This window comes from Marmota monax, unplaced genomic scaffold, assembly GCF_021218885.2.
Source record: "Marmota monax isolate L192 unplaced genomic scaffold, Marmota_monax_Labrador192_F-V1.1 WCK01_AAM20220418_F8-fsc00069, whole genome shotgun sequence".
In the NCBI taxonomy this organism is placed as follows: Eukaryota; Metazoa; Chordata; class Mammalia; order Rodentia; family Sciuridae; genus Marmota; species Marmota monax.
In genome coordinates this window covers 5,007,614-5,026,075 of record NW_026695243.1, presented here as the reverse complement: position 1 = coordinate 5,026,075, position 18,462 = coordinate 5,007,614, and the positions used below count along the sequence as shown (strand labels likewise).

The window sequence follows — 18,462 nt, the reverse complement described above, 5'->3', positions numbered from 1 at the left end:
AGTGTCCCTTTGTCCCATCCCATAGTCTGTAGATGGTGGTGACTCAAAGCCTCAGTGGGTGAGGGCAAGGTAGGCAAGACCCCAGCCGACCGCCAGGGGCGTGGTGTCTGCACTGGGACAACCCTCAGGCCCCGGGTTCTGGCAGGATAATCCAGGCTGTCACAATGTTCTCAGCTGTCCTGTGGGTGACTAGGAAGTGATGACACCAACTCCTACCATCCTGTCACTTCACAGTCATACCACAGATGGCTTTCAGACAGATCCAGGGCCCCACGGAAGCCCGGCGAGGAGGAGCCGACTGACAGGCGTGTTATCCCTAGATCCTTAGGCGCTCCTTCTGGTCTTGTAAAAGCAAGCTCTGCTGGCCCAGAGGCCCTGGGGACAGTGAGGGTGGAAGGAACTGGCCGGGGATCCTCAGGGGGCTGTTTGATGGAGCTGGGCAAACATCTTCACGGAGGCTAAGGTTTCTTTCCCTCCAGGGACCCAAAGGAGCCTGAGCACTTACTGTTTCTCAACCAGCTTGTCCTTCAGGAGGACACTGTTCAGAGGCTGCATGCCCCGGGGCTGGGCTCCTTGTTCCTGCTTTTCTCGGCAATGCACCAGCAGTCTCTGCCCTGCTTCCTTCTAGCAGCTCTGGCCCCTCAGAAATGCCTGTGGCTCGGCAAGACCTCCCAGTCCAAGCTGGGTTCACCTTCAGAGCACACACAGCTGCTCCCTCCCATCCAAGTCCCACATGACAGGCCGCCTTGTCCCTCTCCACGGGGGTCCCTGTCAGTGGGACCTGGAGGAGCTGACGCGTCACCACCCTGACCCAGATACTAGGGTCCCAGCATGCTTCCTCAGGCTCTGATAGAATGGGGACAAATTCCCTGGGGGCAGAGTAACTCGCCAACTCCCACAGAGGGCATCTTGGCTATCGACAAGAGCAGTCCAGAAAAAGCCATCTCTTGACAAGCGCTCAGTCAATTTCCTCCATTACCCAGAGGCGTCTGAGGGCTGCCTGAGCTGTCAGGTGCAGTATTTCAGGGCTTAAGGATGCAGACTAGGGTCAGACCCTTGCTGCCCCTGGCAACTGCATCTGATGTCCTCTTAACTGGGGTCCCTACCTCCAAGCTTGGCCTGGGGCCCCCACCCCCACAGCCTACCCTCTGAAGCTGCAGAAACACGGGTTTTCCTAAAGCCCAGACCTGACCCTGTCACGCCTCGCTCTACCACCTTTCATCACCCACGGAATAAAAGGCCAAACTTCACGGCCTGACCTGAAAGCCTCATTTCCCATTCCAACTTCTCCTTCAGTATCTAGAGATCACTCAGAGCCCCTCCCAGAATGCTCTCCTGACATCCACCAGTGTTTAAATACGCAAACCCTCCCTCCCTATCCATGAAGGTCCAGCTCCTAGGCCACCACCTCCAGGAAGTCTTCCCTGAAGCTTCTCTGGCAGCACTGTCCTGTCAAAATGCACATGGAGCGTGTCCACCCCAAACCAGACACTTCGTCAATGGTAGAGTGATCTGGCTTCTAAATGGCTCTGGCCACATGTTTCTGGGACCACCATGGTACACACGGCTGTCCCGTTACTGTCCTCTATATCTGTATAGCACAGAGAGGTCAAGGGCAGACACAGGAGCCAGGCTGATGGCAAGCGGTTGACACCCAGCTCCGGCTCTGCCTGCTACTATCTGTGTCATCTGTGTGTCTCAGTCTTCCTATCTGTAAGATGGGACACTTGACAGAACCCACTCCTAGGCAGCGTTGTGGGGATCCGGGAGTTAACACACTCTTAGAAGCTCTTAGAATGCGATGCTGATTCCAGGCAGAGCTTTTCCTGTTACTCTCTGGCTGTGGGGAAGCATATGTCAACCACAAACTGACCCATCAGATAAGGACAGGGTCACATTTTGAGGACAATGGGCCTGAAACGGCAGCCCCACTGGTTTTACTGTGGCTAAGAGTTGGAAACTGGACTGAGGCCCTGGACAAATGTGGACAAAATATTATAAAACATTCACGAAGCTCTGCCCATACTCCAGGCACTGTGCTCCACCACTGAGACTAACAATTTTATTTGATTCTCCAGTGGCCCGCGTACTTCCCCGCCCCCAAACCTCGTCTCCTAAATATTTTACCTTCAATAAAATGGAGAGTCTTATGGCACCACCTCAAAGACCCACTGTGAGGATAAAACACAGCAAGTGAAACATGGCCCAAGGCTGAGCGAGTGGTCGGGAAACACCATCGCTATCCCCACTTGGCAAATGGAGAACCTAGTCAGTTGTCCCAAGTTACAAGGCTTCCAAGCAGCAGGGCTAGCAATGTGACCTCAGGATGATGGACCCTAGAGCCAGTGCTCATTTCATGCCACAGTAAGCACCATTATGGTCTATGGTGTGAGGGCCAACAACTCTGGGTACCTGGCGAGCCCCGGCAAGGACACAGAATGCCCAGCCCCTGTCACCATGCCACTCTCAGCCAGGCAACCTCTGCCTCATTTGCTTCCTACTGAGGATTAAAGTCCTAGATGGCAGGTCCCACCTGCTCCCCTAGAATCTAGGCCTGCCTGCTCCCCTCCTCTCTCTGCTGAGATTCCCCAAATCCTCCAGTGAACCTGACCCTGCTCCTTACCCAGTTACCCATCTACACAGCGTCCACCTCAGGGCACTCCCTAGGAACATGCTCCGGCTGGTCACTTTCAGCCCACAGGAAGCTCCTGGACAGAAGCTCCATCAGGGGTCTCTACTCCTGAGATACTGAAGGGTCACTGTCCACGGCAGTTGGTGCCCTGGCTAGGACTTGGCCCTGTGGGGTAGCGTTACAGCCCGCAGCTCTCCTCTGCCGTGGAAGACACCAAACACACTCCAGGTGGGAGAAGCAAGGTCACTTGTTCTTCTGGACCTCAAAGATCCAAACCAATACAATAGTAGAATCTAGAGACAAGAAGGGCAGTCGATGGAACCCCCATAAATGTCGGGCACTCAACAGGAACTGGAGTGGCATCAGAGGCAGCCTCCAACTCCCACTGAGTAAAGGGGCCTGGTGGTGGGGGACCAATGCGCTCATCATTGAGGTTTCAAGTATGGCTGGAAAAGGGCCAAACTGGGAGATCCCCAGCATCTCGTGGGGTCCCAAAGGCCTAAGACAGCAGATTTCAGCCTTGGTGGCAGGTCTTCATCATTTGGGGAGCTTCCAAAAATACTGGCATCCAGGCTCCACCCTCAGAAATCATGCTTTAATAAGCCTGGGTGGGAGCCTAGCAAACCGGTATTTTTGAAAATTGCTCTCCAGGTGCTGCGAGGGCTGGCCCAAGGTTCGATGACAAGGTGCGACACATGGTGTGCTGAACTGTGTAAACGCCCCCAGCCTCTCAGAACCGCAGAAAGGTTCATCAGTGTTCAAAACCCCACACTTTTCCTATATTTATTCCCCATCAACACTTCTGGATTTAATGCGTTCCTCTAGCCTCAACTCGTTAAGGTCACCAGCCCCAAAGCAGACCCTGCGGGAAGCATCAGTCTGACTGGCCTGAGCCAGAAAAGAGGAACAGGCCCAGCAGTCTAGGCGTCATTGTCTCTCACTAATAGAAGCTGCAGGACACCTGGGTTGAAAGGGGACAGCAAAGGTTGGGTGGGGGCTGGTGGGGGAAGAACTTTTAATTAGTCCTCTAGGATTGGACTTCGGTGGGTGTTAAAAATTAAGTGACTAATGCTAGGTATGGTGGTGCATGCTTGTAATCCCAGAGGCTTGGGGGGCTGGGGCAGGAGGATGGTGAGTTCAAAGCCAGCCCCAGCAACTTAGCAAAGATTTAAGCAACTCAGCGAGACCCTATCTCTAAATAAAATACAAAAAAGGACTGAAGAAGTGGCTCAGTGGTTGAGTGCCCCTGGGTTCTATTCTCTAGTACAAAAAAAAATTAAGTGACCACAAAGTCATGGAGTTCCCACAGGTCACATCTTCAAGTCTTACCCATCCTTCAAGTCTACACACTACAGGCTACTTTCCCAGTGCTGTCCCACCTTGGGCTCAGATACATCCCTTCTCCACTCTGCAAGTCATTTACCTGCCTCTCTACGGGGGCATGGACCTCTTCCCATCTTGCCTTGGAAACTCTCGGGGACCTTTCCAGGCTGAGTTAGACCACTTGGGCGTAATCATGGCTGGGGATCCCTCAGGTCTCAGCCTCACTGCTGGAGCCTGGCTGGCATCTAAACATCGTGCTACGTGGACAACTGAAGGCTACACCTCTTCCACCGCAAAGCCTCCGGGAGAAAGATGAAACAGAGTGTCTCAGTTAAAGCCAAGGGTGCAGGGGGGACTCCAGTGATTGACCACCCCAAATACACCAAGGCAGCCTGGCCCTGTGGCCCCAGAGGGGAAGCTGACTCTGCCAGAGGGAGGGGAGGCTTTCCTGATCACACCCCATCCACCACATCAGGTGTGGCATCCAAAGATGAAGTGCTAATACCTGGTTATTTCCCTCATGTGTCAGGAGCCGTGTAATAAGTGCATGAGTATCTGCAGAGGAAAGGTATCATTTTATAAAGACAAGCCTTCGTCAACATTATCATAATCGCCGATGAGACCTAAACACAGTCAGGGCAAGACAGAATCAAAATATTTAAGTCTAAAGAGGCACTTGAAGGAATACAGGCAGATCTAGAGTGAGCAGAGAGAAGCTGTCCAGAAACATGCTATCAGAAAAATATATGATGCCTACTCAGACCCCGAGATCTGACTACAGGCCGATGAACACTTCAGAGTAGACAGGCATGGTGGTGCACACCTGTAATCCCAGAAACTCAGGAGGCTGAGGCAAGAGGGTTTGAGGCCAGCCTCATCCATGTAGTGAGACCCTTAGCAGATGAGCCAGACCCTGTCTCAAAATAAAAAAATTAAAAAGGACTGGGATGTAGCTCAGTGGAAGATCAGCCTGGGTTCAATTCCCAGTACCAAAAAAAAAAAAAAAAAAAAACCTTCAATGCAAAAGGAAAGAAAGCATCAAAGTATTAGAAGAATATGCTGGAGTAAATATTTGGAGTGAAGAAGAATTTCTAAGCAGCACACTCAAGAAATCATGAAGAACACCAAGACCGATTTAACAACAGATAAAAATGCACTGTAAGCATCAGCCACCACCAGACACAGAACGAAAAGTCAACTTGTAAACTTTAAAAAGAAAACATTCTGCACCCCAAACAGCAGGTAAGAGGCTGCACTCCTTAATCCACAAAAAGTTGTTCAACCCCATAAAAAGATAAAACTCTGCGGTACAAAAGGGTGAGTAGAAGATATAAGCAAACATTTTTGGAAAGCAACACAAATGGTCAATGCACGTATGCACCAGTAATCCGAGAAATTGCAAATTAAACCAAATTGCATTAGAATCCCCAGTCTTGTGAGAGAAGAGTCGAACAGGCATCAATTGGTAAAGCCTCTCTAGAACACAATCTAAAAACACATATCAAAATTTTTATCATTTTACCCAACAATTCTTATCAGGTTCAATCCCAGGGAAATAATCCCAGACCTGTGTAAAGAATGAAGTTACAAAGATGTTCATTACAGGGCCACTGAATTAGTGAAGATGAGAGAGAGCCGAAATATTCAGCTATTAAATTGTGGTTGTTGGGTGTTCATAAGATAATGTTGACTTCATTCCATGTCTTTGAAAAAAAAATATGCAATATTACTTAATTTTTGTGGAGGGAAAAAATGGATGCATATGCTGGGAAATAAGGCAAGCTGGAAAAACACTCAATGTTACCAGTGGTTTCTTTGAATTACACAATTAAGGTTGATTTCTATTTTGGTTTTGCTCACCTGTATTTTCTGCAGCAGATTTATTCACTCTTGTTATAAAGGAGGGGAGGAGGTCACCAATGAGCCTGAAATCCACCTCAGCATCGGAGCCCGCCCCTTCCTGAGAAGGGGCTGAGTGCAGCCAATGCAAGTGGCCCACACAGAAGGGCAGGTAGGGGCTGCACCATTCCCACAACGCCACGTGGTCCCCAGATCACACGCTGCAGCTTTGGAATGCACCGAGGGATCACAGGGCTGTCTGGCTTTCTGGGAGTGCAAGACCAACAAGTCCAACAAAAAACGGTGACGTTTCGCCGTCCACTTTCTGGTCATTTTCATTTTTCGAATTCCAACCCGGCTGGGGAAACCTGGAGAGGCCCATTCCTCCTTACTCTTTGCCTCCTCCCTGTAGCCAGAGTCCCACAAACCCCAGATATGGGAGAACTTTCCCAACTACCTGAAGTGTTTGTGCTGAGACGGTGCAGCCCCTGCCCTGTCCCTGGAGACTTAATCCCAGCATTCGCCCTTAACCTGAGTGTGTCCAGCTCAGCCTCCCAAGCAGCCCCTTGAATTTGGAATACTGGAGTAACCTCAAGGAGGTGGCAGGCCGGGCCCTTCACACCTGACCTCTTATCACCTTCCTCTACCCCCTGCAGTCACAACTGCAGGCAGCAAGCTCTGGCCACACCAAGGGCAAGCAGCCCGCCCCCTTCCAACCTCAGTTGCTGTGGAAGGGATCCCTCCTGTCCAGGATCTGCCCCTCTCCTGCTCTCATGTGGCCTCCTCTTCCTGGTGGTTTCCAGTTCCTCCTGCAGCCCCACACGGAAGCCATGCTTGTCTCTGCTGGGTCCTCAGGGAGGGCAGAGGGCATCCCTCTCTGCCAACTCCATCAGCTGAGTTGTAACTTGGGCTCCAGAGCCTTCCCCATCCCAGCCAAGGTCACTGTTGCTCCTGGCTGCTCATCCCGCCCCCCCCCCCGCCCCCCGCCCCACACCCTGACTCTTCTTAGAGATCATCTGTCGGGAGACACTATAGCCCTACCTTTCGGACACCCCAAACCTGGCCTCCTCTCATCCCAGCTGTGAGTGCCCCAGTTCCAGAAGTCTCCCTGCGTGTCCTCTCCACTGTTCCCATAAGGCAGCCAGCACAAGCCTTCTAAAACCTGCGTCAGGTCATGGGGCTCCCTGCTCAGAACCTTCCAGCTCCAACGCAGAGCTCAGGTAAAAGACCTCTTTCCTGCCTGAGGCCCCACCTCTCGCCCTCCCCTGTCCTGCTCAGGCTCAGTGACACGATGCTCCTGGGACAACCCCTCCCTGCTCTCATCTCTGCAGGGCTGTCCCCTCTGATCTTGGAGAGCCATGGGGCTCACACCAGCTCAGCCTCAGCAAAGCCCTCTCTGAGCACCATACAAAACAGCATGCCAGCCAGGCACACATGCCTGTAATCCCAGCAGCTCGGGAAGCTGAAGCCCGAGTTCAAAGGCAGCCTCAGCAAAAGTGAGGTGCTAAGCAACTCAGTGAGACCCTGTCTCTAAATAAAATACAAAATAGAGCTGGGGGAGTGTGCAGTGGTCAGTGCCCCTGAGTTCAATCTCTGGTACCTAATAATAATAATAATAATAGCATGCCATACTTGGGCCCAGTTGACCTCTATCCTGTCTCCAGAGTCACAGTCTCTGACAAGCTGAGCCTACAAACTCAGGGGAGCAGGACTTGTAAGCTTTCTGTTCACTGTTGAGGCCCCAGCACCACGTAGAACACCCAGCACACAGCCAGCACACGGCAGGCTCTCAGCAACATCTACTGAAGGAATCAATGAAACAAGGAGAATGGAATGGGCACGGGCTCTGGTGGCTCAGTTGAAGACTCTGTCCAGCCTAAAGGACACCACCCAGAGGGCCCACCTCCCCCACCTGTCAAGCCATGGGCAGCCCCTCTTCAGCCTTGGGAAACCCCTTTCTGGACACTGCTATTAAGTGCTGCTTGGAAAACATGGGGCTGAGTCATTCCCCAGGGCCCTGACTAACTCTCTCTCCATCCCCTGGACCCACCTCCAGGATCCTTCCTTTACGGCATAATGGGAAACCCTTAGAGAAAATGGAAAGGAACTGAGTGATTGGAAGGAAAATTTAGTCCTTCCTGGCTCAGCAGTCGAGAAAGCTGAAACCCTCAGGAAGTTAGTGCCTCTGAAAGTGAAACATTAATAGAAATATTACTGGAAAATACCAAACAGGAAGAGAAGGAAAATTCCATTGTGGAAGCAAGGGTCTCTGCCGTTGCACCTTAACAGTCTGAGCAAAGCGTTTCAGAATCAAAACAGAAAGAAACGGAAATCAATCAGGCTGTCACCCTTCCTGTGGGCTGGAGCTAGCTCTAGAGGAGCCACCTTCACAACACCCGGCACAAGGGGCACTGGACTTAACACCAGATTGACAGCCTGGCTGCTGGCTCTGCCAGAACCTGCCTCAAGGCAGGGCAGACTCTGCCCCTCCCCAAAGCCTCCATCTGTACAGAGGGATTCCAGAACCTGGAAGTAGTTCTGAGAAGCAAATGAATTACAACCACAAAAGTGCCCTTTATGGAATACTTACATAAATGTAGGAACCAGTCACTCTTACAATGCCAATAGAGAGGGTTCTTATAAAGATTAAATCAAACCACAAATAATGCAGAGAAAATTCATGCAGGAGATTGTGTAGCTTGAGGTGATGTGGCACAGTGGTCAAAGACACAGACTCTGGACCCAGTTTCAAATCTCATCTCTACCATTTATTGGCTGGATAACCACAGACAAATTACTTAACCTCTCTGTGCCTCAGTTTTCTCTTATGTAAAAGTGGGATACTAGTAGGGAATACTACCTCAAAGGTCCGTGGTGAGGAGTAAGAGTTAACAGAACACAAAACAGCAGTTGGCTCAGAAAATGTGCAATGAAACTATATAACCAATATTACTGTGGAAAGCTCCCTTAATTTAAGTGACTAATCTTTTTTTCACAAATGCCTCCTCCTCTGAGAAGCCTTTCTCGATTTCCTCAGTTGAAATGAACTTCATCCTCACCCTGCTTCTCCTTTGACTCCACGGAATCAAGGTCCTGCCCAGAACAGCCACTGTGCCAAGTGGCTGTCAGTCCACCCACAGCACTCTGTCTAAACATAAATTCTGCTACACAGATCTGTGTCCCAATCATGGTTCCTGTGTCCCCAGCCAGAGGATAGTTCCTTGTGGAATGCCCGGTTCATCTGTGTACCTGCCCACCTCCTAACAGTGGCCTGAGACAGCAATTCCTCAATCAACACAGGCCAAACACAAGTCATCAGGTCAGAGGCCACTGCAGCCTCCCGGAGCAGCATCTCAATCTCTGCCTGGCAGGAAGCGCAACCCCACCACTTTCTCCGGGCTCAAAAGGCCAGTGGGGTGTGCCATCAGCCAGCCAGCAGCAGCCCAGCTCCTGGCTGCAAAGCCACAAGCCCCCGTTTATTTTATAGGACCAAAGGTGACCTACCTCTTCCCCACAGGCCACCACCCCTGGGCTCTCCCAGCACATGCCAAACTCAGGAGGGGAGGACTCAGCCGAATGAGAGAGGAAAACACACCTGTTTCAGATTTGCCTTTTAAAGCCAATTTTATGGTTCAGAAATGCTTCGGGGCCAGGGAGAGAACGGGGTCAAGTCTCGGGGGTTAAATCCCAGGGTAATCAGTCATGTTCTGTGATTGTCAGATTAGAGAGAATGGTCACCTGATCTCCTTCAAGGAAACTGAAGTTCCTTGTGGATAAGAGCCAAGGTACCACCAGTTCTTTTCTTAAAACAGAGCACATGCAGCCTGGCCGATCCTTGGAGGGAGGGAACGCTTGGTGTTAGAATGAGAAGACATGACAGTTACAAGACACATGTTTTGTGCAGCTGTCCTTTGGGATGTGCCAACTCTGTGTGCAGAATTTTGCTATAAAATAATTCCAGTGCTGCATTAACATCTCCTTTATGGAACTCCAAGGCAGATGGGAGAGGGAGAGGGGCCAGCTCTGGGGCTCTTCTAGGGGCACTAAAGCCCATGCTGAAGCAAGCCAAGCACTCAGGCCATTAGGCCTAGGGATGCAGAGAGGAAGGGTAAGCGGAGGGGAGGCGGGGACATACAACACACCTCAGTAAACAGCTGAGCCTCTATCGCCATTGCCACCATGGAAAACACGGGAACAAGTCCATGAAAAGCATACAGGTGATGCACAGACTGCACAGGCGAGAGCCTCATTCTGTCACTTGGAGCTGCGTGACATTAGGTATGTCACTAACTTCTGTAAACCTCCGTTTCTTTATCCATGAGATGGAGTAATATTACCTGCAGTAGATGAATACCACTGAAGGCCCTAATTAATGGCTTGCATGTGTCCCTGCCCTTTGCCTTGGGACTCTCCAGTTCCTCCTCTTTCCTGGAATCCTGGACTTGAGCTGGGACTTGCTTTGGTCAAGAGCACGCAGTAGAAAGAACAGTCCCACCAGTCTGCAACCTCAAACCTGCAGGGCGCAGTGAGTGGCACACCCCTGTAATCCCAGTATTTACCAGGCTGAGGCAGGGGTTCAAGGCCAGCCTGGGCAATTTAGCAAGATTCTGCCTCAGAATAAAAAATTAAAAGGGCTAGGGATGTGGTCAGTAGTAAAGTGCCCCTGGCTTCAATTCCCAGTACCAGAAAAAGAAAGGAAAGAAAAGGAAAAGAAAAAAAATAATAACTTCAATGAAAGAAAGAAAAAAAAAAAAATCCATATGGGCTTCTGCCCTTTCTTGGAACCTTGCCACCACATGAACATGTGCTGAAGGATGAGGGACCACATGGAATAGGGCTGAATTGCCGCAGCCCAAGGCCATCCAATCAGCCTGCCAAACATGTAGGAAAGCCGAGCCAGGACCCCTAGGTCTGAGCAAGCCCAGCTGAGACCAGGAAAGCTACTCAGATGTGCCGCTCATGGACCACAAACATCATCTTATTGTTCAAAGACTAGGTGGAAAACTACGGCCCTTGGGCCAGTGGCCTGCTTTTGTAAATAAAGTTTTACTGGAACACAGCTATTCCCACTGATTAACATACTGTCTACGACTGCTTCCAAGTTACAATGGCAGGGCTGACCAGTCATTATGGAGCCTGAGACCATCTGGCCTGCATGCCTGAAAACATTGACTATCTGGCCCTGGCTCTTAAGAGGACTGGTGACCTCTGGTTTAAAATCTGAGGTTGGGGTGACTTGTCCTGCAGCAACAGCTGGCACAGTACTGGGACCAAGTACCTAGCATGACGGTCAGGACTAAAATAACCAAGTAAACTGGGCATGGTAGCACATACCTGTAACCCTAGCAGCTCAGAAAGCTGAAACAGGAGAATCGCAAGTTCAAAGCCAGCCTCAGCAATGGCGAGGCTCTGAGCAACTCAGTAAGACCCTGTCTCTAAATAAAATACAAAATAGGGTTGGGGATGTGGCTCAGTGGTCTACTACCCCTGTGTTCAAGTCCCAGTACCAAAAAAAAACAAAACCAAGTAAGTGATTATAATGTCTCCCCAAGCCAAACCGTAGCTATCATGTTTGATCCTAACTTTTTATTTTCCTTTATTCTTATGGGGGATTGAACCCAGGGTGCTTAACCATTGAGCCACATCCCCAGAGCTTTTTATTTCAAGACAGGCCTAAGTTGTTGAGGCTGGCCTTAAATTTGTGATCTTCCTGCCTTAGCCTCCAGAGTCACTGGAAGTACAGATATATCACCACTCCCAGCTGCTCTTAACTTTCTCCAACAAAGACTTTTTTCTTTCTTTTAGTTGTCAATGGATTGATTATTTATTTATTTATTTACTTATATGTGGTGTATGCACACATATGTATCCGACACATGCACACAATTATTTATATGAGGATCAAACCTAGGGCCTCACACATGCCACGCAAGGTTCTACCACTGAGCCACTACTCCAGCCCACTTTCTCTCTTTCTTGATTGTTGTTGCTGCAGTGTTGGATATCAAACCCAGGGCCTTATGCATGCTAGGCAAGTGTTCTACCACTGAGCTAGATCCCCAGCCCTCCAACAAGGATATTTAAACAACTGGAGAATCTAAGCATGTGGCTGTTAGACACCTCCTCTATTCCCACCACTCTCTCTCAAGCCTCCAGCCCCTCTTCCACACTTCTCTGCCTGCGGATCCCCATGCCTGAGTCAGCTCAGATGTCCCCTTCTCCTGACATCCTCCTTCCCTGGCCAGCATTCAGGTCCTCCAAGCCCTTGCACACCCTTTTCTCCTGATTTTCCTTGGGCTGTGACACTGTCTCACTGAATAGAAGTTGAGAAGCTTATAAGTTGTTTTTTGATCTCTGTGGGGCACAGGCTCCAAGGCCCTCCTCAGACACCAAATTCCAAGATGCTGCAGTCCCCTATATGAAATGGCATAGGATTTACATATAATCTATGCACATCCTCTGGGAATATTTTAAATTGTCTCTACATTACTTATAATACCTAATACAATGTAAATGCTCTGAATATACTCGTTATATTACATTGTTTTGGGAATGACAAGGGGAGAAAAGTCTATTTTTTTTTTTCAAATATTTTTGGTCTGCAGTTGGTTAAATCTGTACATGCAGAACCTCAGGATACGTAGCCGACTGTACTCAACTGCAAATTGAGAAGCTCCATCCTTGGAAATTAGCTACCACTTATTTCCCTGAGTTCCCTTTGTCTAGCAGGCAGTTCAGAAACTTTGCTAGATGTTTTTAAAAAGGAAAAAAAAAAAAAAAAAAAGACATGATACTATTTACTCCGTAACTATGGAAAACGTGTTATTTAACTCAACTTTGTGGATGCTGACAAAATCTCAAGCATTGGTACACATTAGCATGTATTTAAAACCCAGGAAAACGGATACCATGATGCATCTCGACTTTCTCAGTTGTGGTGGAAACATTTACTTAATTATAATAAAAGAAACAAGACTTCGGAAAAAAACATAACTGGGTGAGTCCTGTCTCACCAAAGGAGACCCATCAAGTCACTGGCCGTTTTTGTTATCATTTTTTTTTTCCTCTTCAATAAGGCACAACTTGAAAGAATGCTATTTCTACTACAGTTTGTATTTTTTTCCCAGGACCTAAAGCCCCCAGCATCTCTCATCTGAACTACAGCACAACTGCACCAATTCCGGCTCCATTTCCTCCACATGTTGGCAAGTATTCAGAGGCTGGGATTTTCCTCAGTCATGGCTCTGAGCACATCCCTTCTGTGGCTCTCTAGACTGCAGGGACTACCTGTGGGGTACCAAGTTTGGACCCCACCTCTCTCACATTGTTACCCCATGCAAGACCCATGACATGAAAGCACTGGTTTCCAAGAACATATCGGGGTTTGATACATGTTCATGCACACATATGTACCCCCCACATGCATACCCTTACATGCACACAGGTACACACTTAGCCTGACATAGTTCTCTGCAGCCTGCTGACCCTCCCTTGCAGTGCAATTCCACTTCTTTCTCTCTCTCTCTCTCTATATATATATATTCAGCTCGAGGTTACTCCTAGATAAAGATCTCCCCAAATCCTCAAGACAAAAACACAGAGAAAAGAATGCTGAAAAGACACCTCAATTTCCTCCTGAGGCTCAGGCCAGAGATTTCTGTTGTGTAGTCTGCAGAGTTCACTCCCTCATCTCCTGGCTTGGACCAAGATACTTCTGAACACAAAGCAAGTGCTGGCTAAAACTTGCCTAACTTAGATGAGGAGGAACCACCACAGTAAACAGTCTCTCTTCCAAGTGACTCTAAAAGGAAAATGCCCCAGACTGAATGCTGGTGGGGATGTGACTAGGACTCACCTGGGAGAGAGCAGGTGGGTGCCTAGGTGTGTGACAGAGGGCAGCACAGGAACTGAAGTCAGCAGGAATGGAGGCCTCAAAAGATAAACTGCAGTGGGGGGCAGCACTAGAAGAAGGATCTGCTAACCAACAGACCCACTCCACACCTTAATAACTCTTAACTCAGGCTTGATGCTAAAACCAAACACAGGCCTGGCACACAGGGGGGCATTTGCCAGGCCTGACAGGCTCATCCAATTCCCTAAGGACTAATCAAAGAAAGCTGGGCTGACAGAAGGCTAAGTGGGTTTTCTTGGATCCATGGGTAGGGGGCAGAAGGAAGGCTCTGAGGTATTCAGGACTAGATCACAGTGTGCCTGACCTTCCAAAAGTTGTCTGGCTGGAAGTAATGTAAAAAACAGACTGCCTCCTGACCGCCTGATGGGGTTGGGGTGGTGGCCACACACAGAAGGTAGACACAGGGCATCCGGACTCTCTGCATCCCAAAGTGGCAGAGGTCAGAAGACCCAGAGGGACAGTTAAGGAGAGAAGCCATGGCTGCATCAGTGCTTCTCCAAGTGTAGTCCCCAGTTCAGCAGTCAAAGATCAGTAGGGAACTTATCATAATGCAAATTCTAAAGTGAGAGAGCCTTGCAGACCCTCCCTTGGAGCCTCCTCCCTACCCAGCTGCTTCCTTTCCTCCTCAGTAGAAAAGCATCTGGTAACTGCCATCCCTTCTCCTGAGAGGGACAACTTCTTAAAAGATCAAAGAGTTCAAAGTCACAACCTAGTAGGTGAAAAGTAGCCCAGAGAGTTAGTTCCAAAAAAGTTATATCTGAGGTGACCATATCACTCTGGTAGCCAAATCCATCCATTGTCCCTCACTGAGCTCAACTCACAAGGACCCTAACCCCTGGCACCTGCCTGTCTAGGGTCTTGCCCAATCATGGGGCCTTTACCTCCTGAGGCTCAGGCCAGAGATTTCTGTTGTATAATCTGCAGCGTTCACTCCCTCATCTCCTGGCTTGGGCAAAGATACCTCTGAACACGAAGCAAGTGCTGGCTAAAACTTGGCTAACTTATATGAGGAGGAACCACCTGCAGGTCTTTAGAAGTAGCAGGTCATCTATGGTCCCAATTCTTCCTGCTCAATAATGGTTCTGCCTCTGAGGTATCCTTGCTGACCCCTGTAACACTAGGTCTCATCACAGCATTCAACCTGGCACGACAGCCCCCATCACAGCATTCAACAGGGACATCAGCTCCACAAGGGGTCCCACTGTAGCTAGCACCTTGCAGGGAGGACACAGAGAAGACCTACAAGAAATATCTGGTGATAGAATGAGACCAGGTCTTAAACACACTTGACATTCCAGCTACAAAACACATTATAACTACGTATTTGAAACAGTCTTAAATGTAATTGGGAAAGAATGTTTACTCAAGTTTTTTTTTTTTTTTTTTTAAAGAGTGGGAGAGAGAGAGAATTTTTTAATATTTATTTTTTAGTTCTCGGCGGACACAACATCTTTGTTTGTATGTGGTGCTGAGGATCGAACCCGGGCCGCACGCATGCCAGGCGAGCGCGCTACCGCTTGAGCCACATCCCCAGCCCCTTACTCAAGTTTTGAAAGCCACAAAAGAAGACTTTAGTGAGAGGCAGAACCACTAGCAGCAGGAAAGGAAGGAGCTCTGCTCTGCTGGCTGGTGACTGTGGGTAAAAAGGGGATAGAAAGGGTCCAAAAGTCAGCTGCAACCTCTGGGAGCACTTTCTCGAGCCTTCTATACCCCCAAATTCCAGGTTCTCTGGAATCTGTGCATCAAGCCAAGTTTGGGCTATACATAAGACTGCAAGGGACCTCTTCAGTGTTCTCCTGTTAGATCAACCAGTGGCTCCCAGGGATATCCCCCCACCTCACCAAGGCAGTGCCTGGGTGGCCACCTAGCTCCCAGCTGTCTTCAAGCTGTGGTATCCTGGGTGCTTGACAAGTCCAGAGTTCAAGCTTCCGAGGTGTATTCCCAGTTCCCAAACTGCTCCAGGGAGAGGTGGGGTGCTCTAGATTGCCCACACCACCAGCCCTGGGCAGAACAAGCAGGGGAGAGAATACTCCAGGACATTGCAGAAAGGATATCTGGCAGAAAAATTAAAGGAGGGCATTCCCTTACTCCTTCCTCAGAGAAAACAAAAAGATCCCTTTCCAAGCACCAGCTGGCAGGTAGAAGCCTGTCTCCCTCCTGTCCAGGCATCCAGTCCTAAGAGGAACTCAGACTTTTTATCAACCCAGTCCTGAGCAAAAGTTTACCTCTGGGAGGAGAATGTGGGGGAGAACAAGGGTGCAGGGGCCTGACAGCCAGGCAATCCTGCCCTAAGGAGTGGGCTCTTCCACTGGGCCTTGCATTCAATCAAAACACTGCCTTCCACCAGAAGTAGACAGAACAAGTACTATTTTATGGGGAAAGGAGGCCTTCCGGAGTGTGAAGAGGAGGAGGAGGCTGCCTCTGACTGGAATTAACTCACCTACTTCAACGGGGGTGGATTAAGATGGCCTGATATATAAGGAATGGGTTTACCACAAAGACCCCCCTCTCCCCTGGGATCCAACAGTGGGGAAGGGGTCAGGAAGGAAGAAGGTGAGATAGGAGGGGTGGGTCTCCTTTCAGCCCACCTGATAGGTGGACCCCCTGGGGAGTGCTGGGGTAGGAACTGCCCAATTAGTGTGGGGCAGTCTTGGAGGTCGCGCATTTCAGGCGAAAAGCTCGCCTGGGGGGTTCCCAGTGCCGCTCCAGCACAATAGGCCACCCGGCTTTGGAAAAAAGGCATGGAGGGTGGGGCGTGTAGAAAGATTTACATATACATATTCAGGGACAGCCGGTCGGATCCGCCACCAAGAATACTGCATACAATAAATCGAATTCCCTCCCGGCTCTGGACCTCAGTTTCCAGCCACATATCGTGTGTGTGCTGGAGGAGGAAGCCTGGGGGACCCAAGAGAAAATGAGGGCCCGTGACAGCCCTGGCTCTCTGGACTTTACTCGGGAGCCGGAAGGGCTGGCTGGGTCCCTCTTCCTTCGGCAAGGCTGGGCGGGGCTCCCTCGCTAGGGCTGTGGGCTCTGAGAGGACGTGTTTAGGAGCAGTAGCGAAGGGACGGTGCACCTGGGAGAGTGCGGGAGGGAGTGGGCAGAATCAAGTGGCAGCGCCGGAGACCTGGCCCCACGGTCCTAGGTCGAAGTTTATGTAGGGTTTAGGTACTGGAGCGGTGCCTCAGTTTCCCTGTGCGCACAGTGTCTCTGGAACCTCGGGCGAGGCCAAGAAGCACCTTACCTTGTCCTTCTTGCCGGCCCCGCTCTCTTCTGCAGCCGAGGCAGCGCACTTGTTGAGCAGTTTCTTGCCTCCGCAAGCCGTCGGGCTCCAGGTGCGACCGCCGGAGCAGGCGCCCCCCGGGGGATCCACTGCACCACCCGCTGCGGCGCTCTCTACTTTGATGAGGCGGTGCTTGGGGGAGATGTAGCGCACCTCAGCCGGTGTGGCGGGCCGCCGCTCGCTGCTGCTGCGGTAGAGGTGCGGGGAGCCAGAGGATGAAGACGAGGACGCGGCGGCGCCCGCGCCCGAGGAGGCGCAGCAGCAACCCGCAGCTCCTGACGCGGACGAGGCGGAGAAAGCGCGCTGGCCCCCGCCGGGCTCCCCACCGCCGCCGCCGCAGTAGTCCAGACGGCACATGGCGCGCAGTTTTCGGAGCGATGAGCCGGGCCCGTTGTAGGGGTCCTCGAAGTCGCGCTCCTTTTGCGCTCGATAGGCGCGGATGAGGTCACTCGTACTGCCGCTGTCGTCGGGCAAGGAGCCCGACGAGGCTGAGAAGCAGGAGGCGGCGGCCGGACCGCAGGACGCCGAAGTGGCTGAGGCTGCCTGCGGCACAGACTGGGGGGGCTGAGAAGGTCGCTCGCCCCGGCGCCGCTGCTCGCGGTAGTCGGGCCTCGGTGGCTGCGGGGGGCTCTTGGTCTTGCTGTTCCCCAAGCTAAAGTACTTGTTCAGCCACTTGGCCATGGCGAGAGGCCACCTAGGGCCGCGGCGCGGGAGCCCGATCCGCCGCCGCGGCCATTCGGGGGACAACGCTGCCGCCCAGGTCCCTCGGCGCCCCGGCCCCGGCGGGGGGCGTCCGGGGCGCCCACTCCTGACGCCAAGTTCAAGTTCTCGCCGCCGCCGCCTCCTGCAGGCTGCTCTCGGACTCTGGCAGCTGCAGCACCGCCCTCCGCCTCCGCCGCTCTTCTCCCGGGCTTCGGATCTCGCGCCTCTCGCAGGCGCGTCTCATAAGGTCCCGGCCCGCGACCACGGCGAGCAGAAGGCCCGGACGACCCCGAATGCGGACGCTTTGAATGTGCGCACCGCCGCGGAGCGCGCTCCTGCCCCGTCGGAGCCACAAGCCTCCGCCTCGGCAGGGATCAGTGGCTGCTGCGGGAACTTGGCGTCCTCGGCCCCCCTTCTTTCTTTCCGAGGGCGCTGCAGAGAGTCCGGCCCTGCCACCCGCGAAAAAGCTGGAGAGAGAGCTAGCGAGCGAAGGAGGGAGGCAGCCGGCGCCCGCCCGAGCCCGCGCGCCCGTGCCCGTCCCAGCGGCGCCTGCCGCTGCCGCTGCCGCCGCCTCCCGAGCCGCCGCGTGTGTGACACTCTGCCGCCAGAGCCCGCCCCGCGCCGCGGCCCCGCCCCCGGCCCGCGCGCCCCGCCTCCCGCCCCCGCAGACCCAGCCCCGCCCAGTCCCGCGAGCAGGGCCGCCAGACCGCTGCCCAAGCCCCGCCTTCCCTGCGCCGGGTCCTCAGCGGGCGCACGTCTCCCTTCCAGCAC

At 51.7% G+C, this 18,462-nt stretch overlaps 1 protein-coding gene across 1 annotated transcript in view; it reads right to left on the bottom strand.

The window, feature by feature from the left end:
* Window positions 1-17,737, bottom strand: part of Shb (SH2 domain containing adaptor protein B) — a 130,540-nt gene extending 112,803 nt beyond the window's left edge. Inside the window, exon 1 of the mRNA XM_046457134.2 lies at window positions 16,951-17,737. Within this exon, the coding sequence (XP_046313090.1) occupies window positions 16,951-17,670 (720 nt within the window). The 5' untranslated portion in view covers window positions 17,671-17,737. The remainder of the gene's footprint in view (window positions 1-16,950) is intronic.
* Window positions 17,738-18,462: the final 725 nt, after the last annotated feature.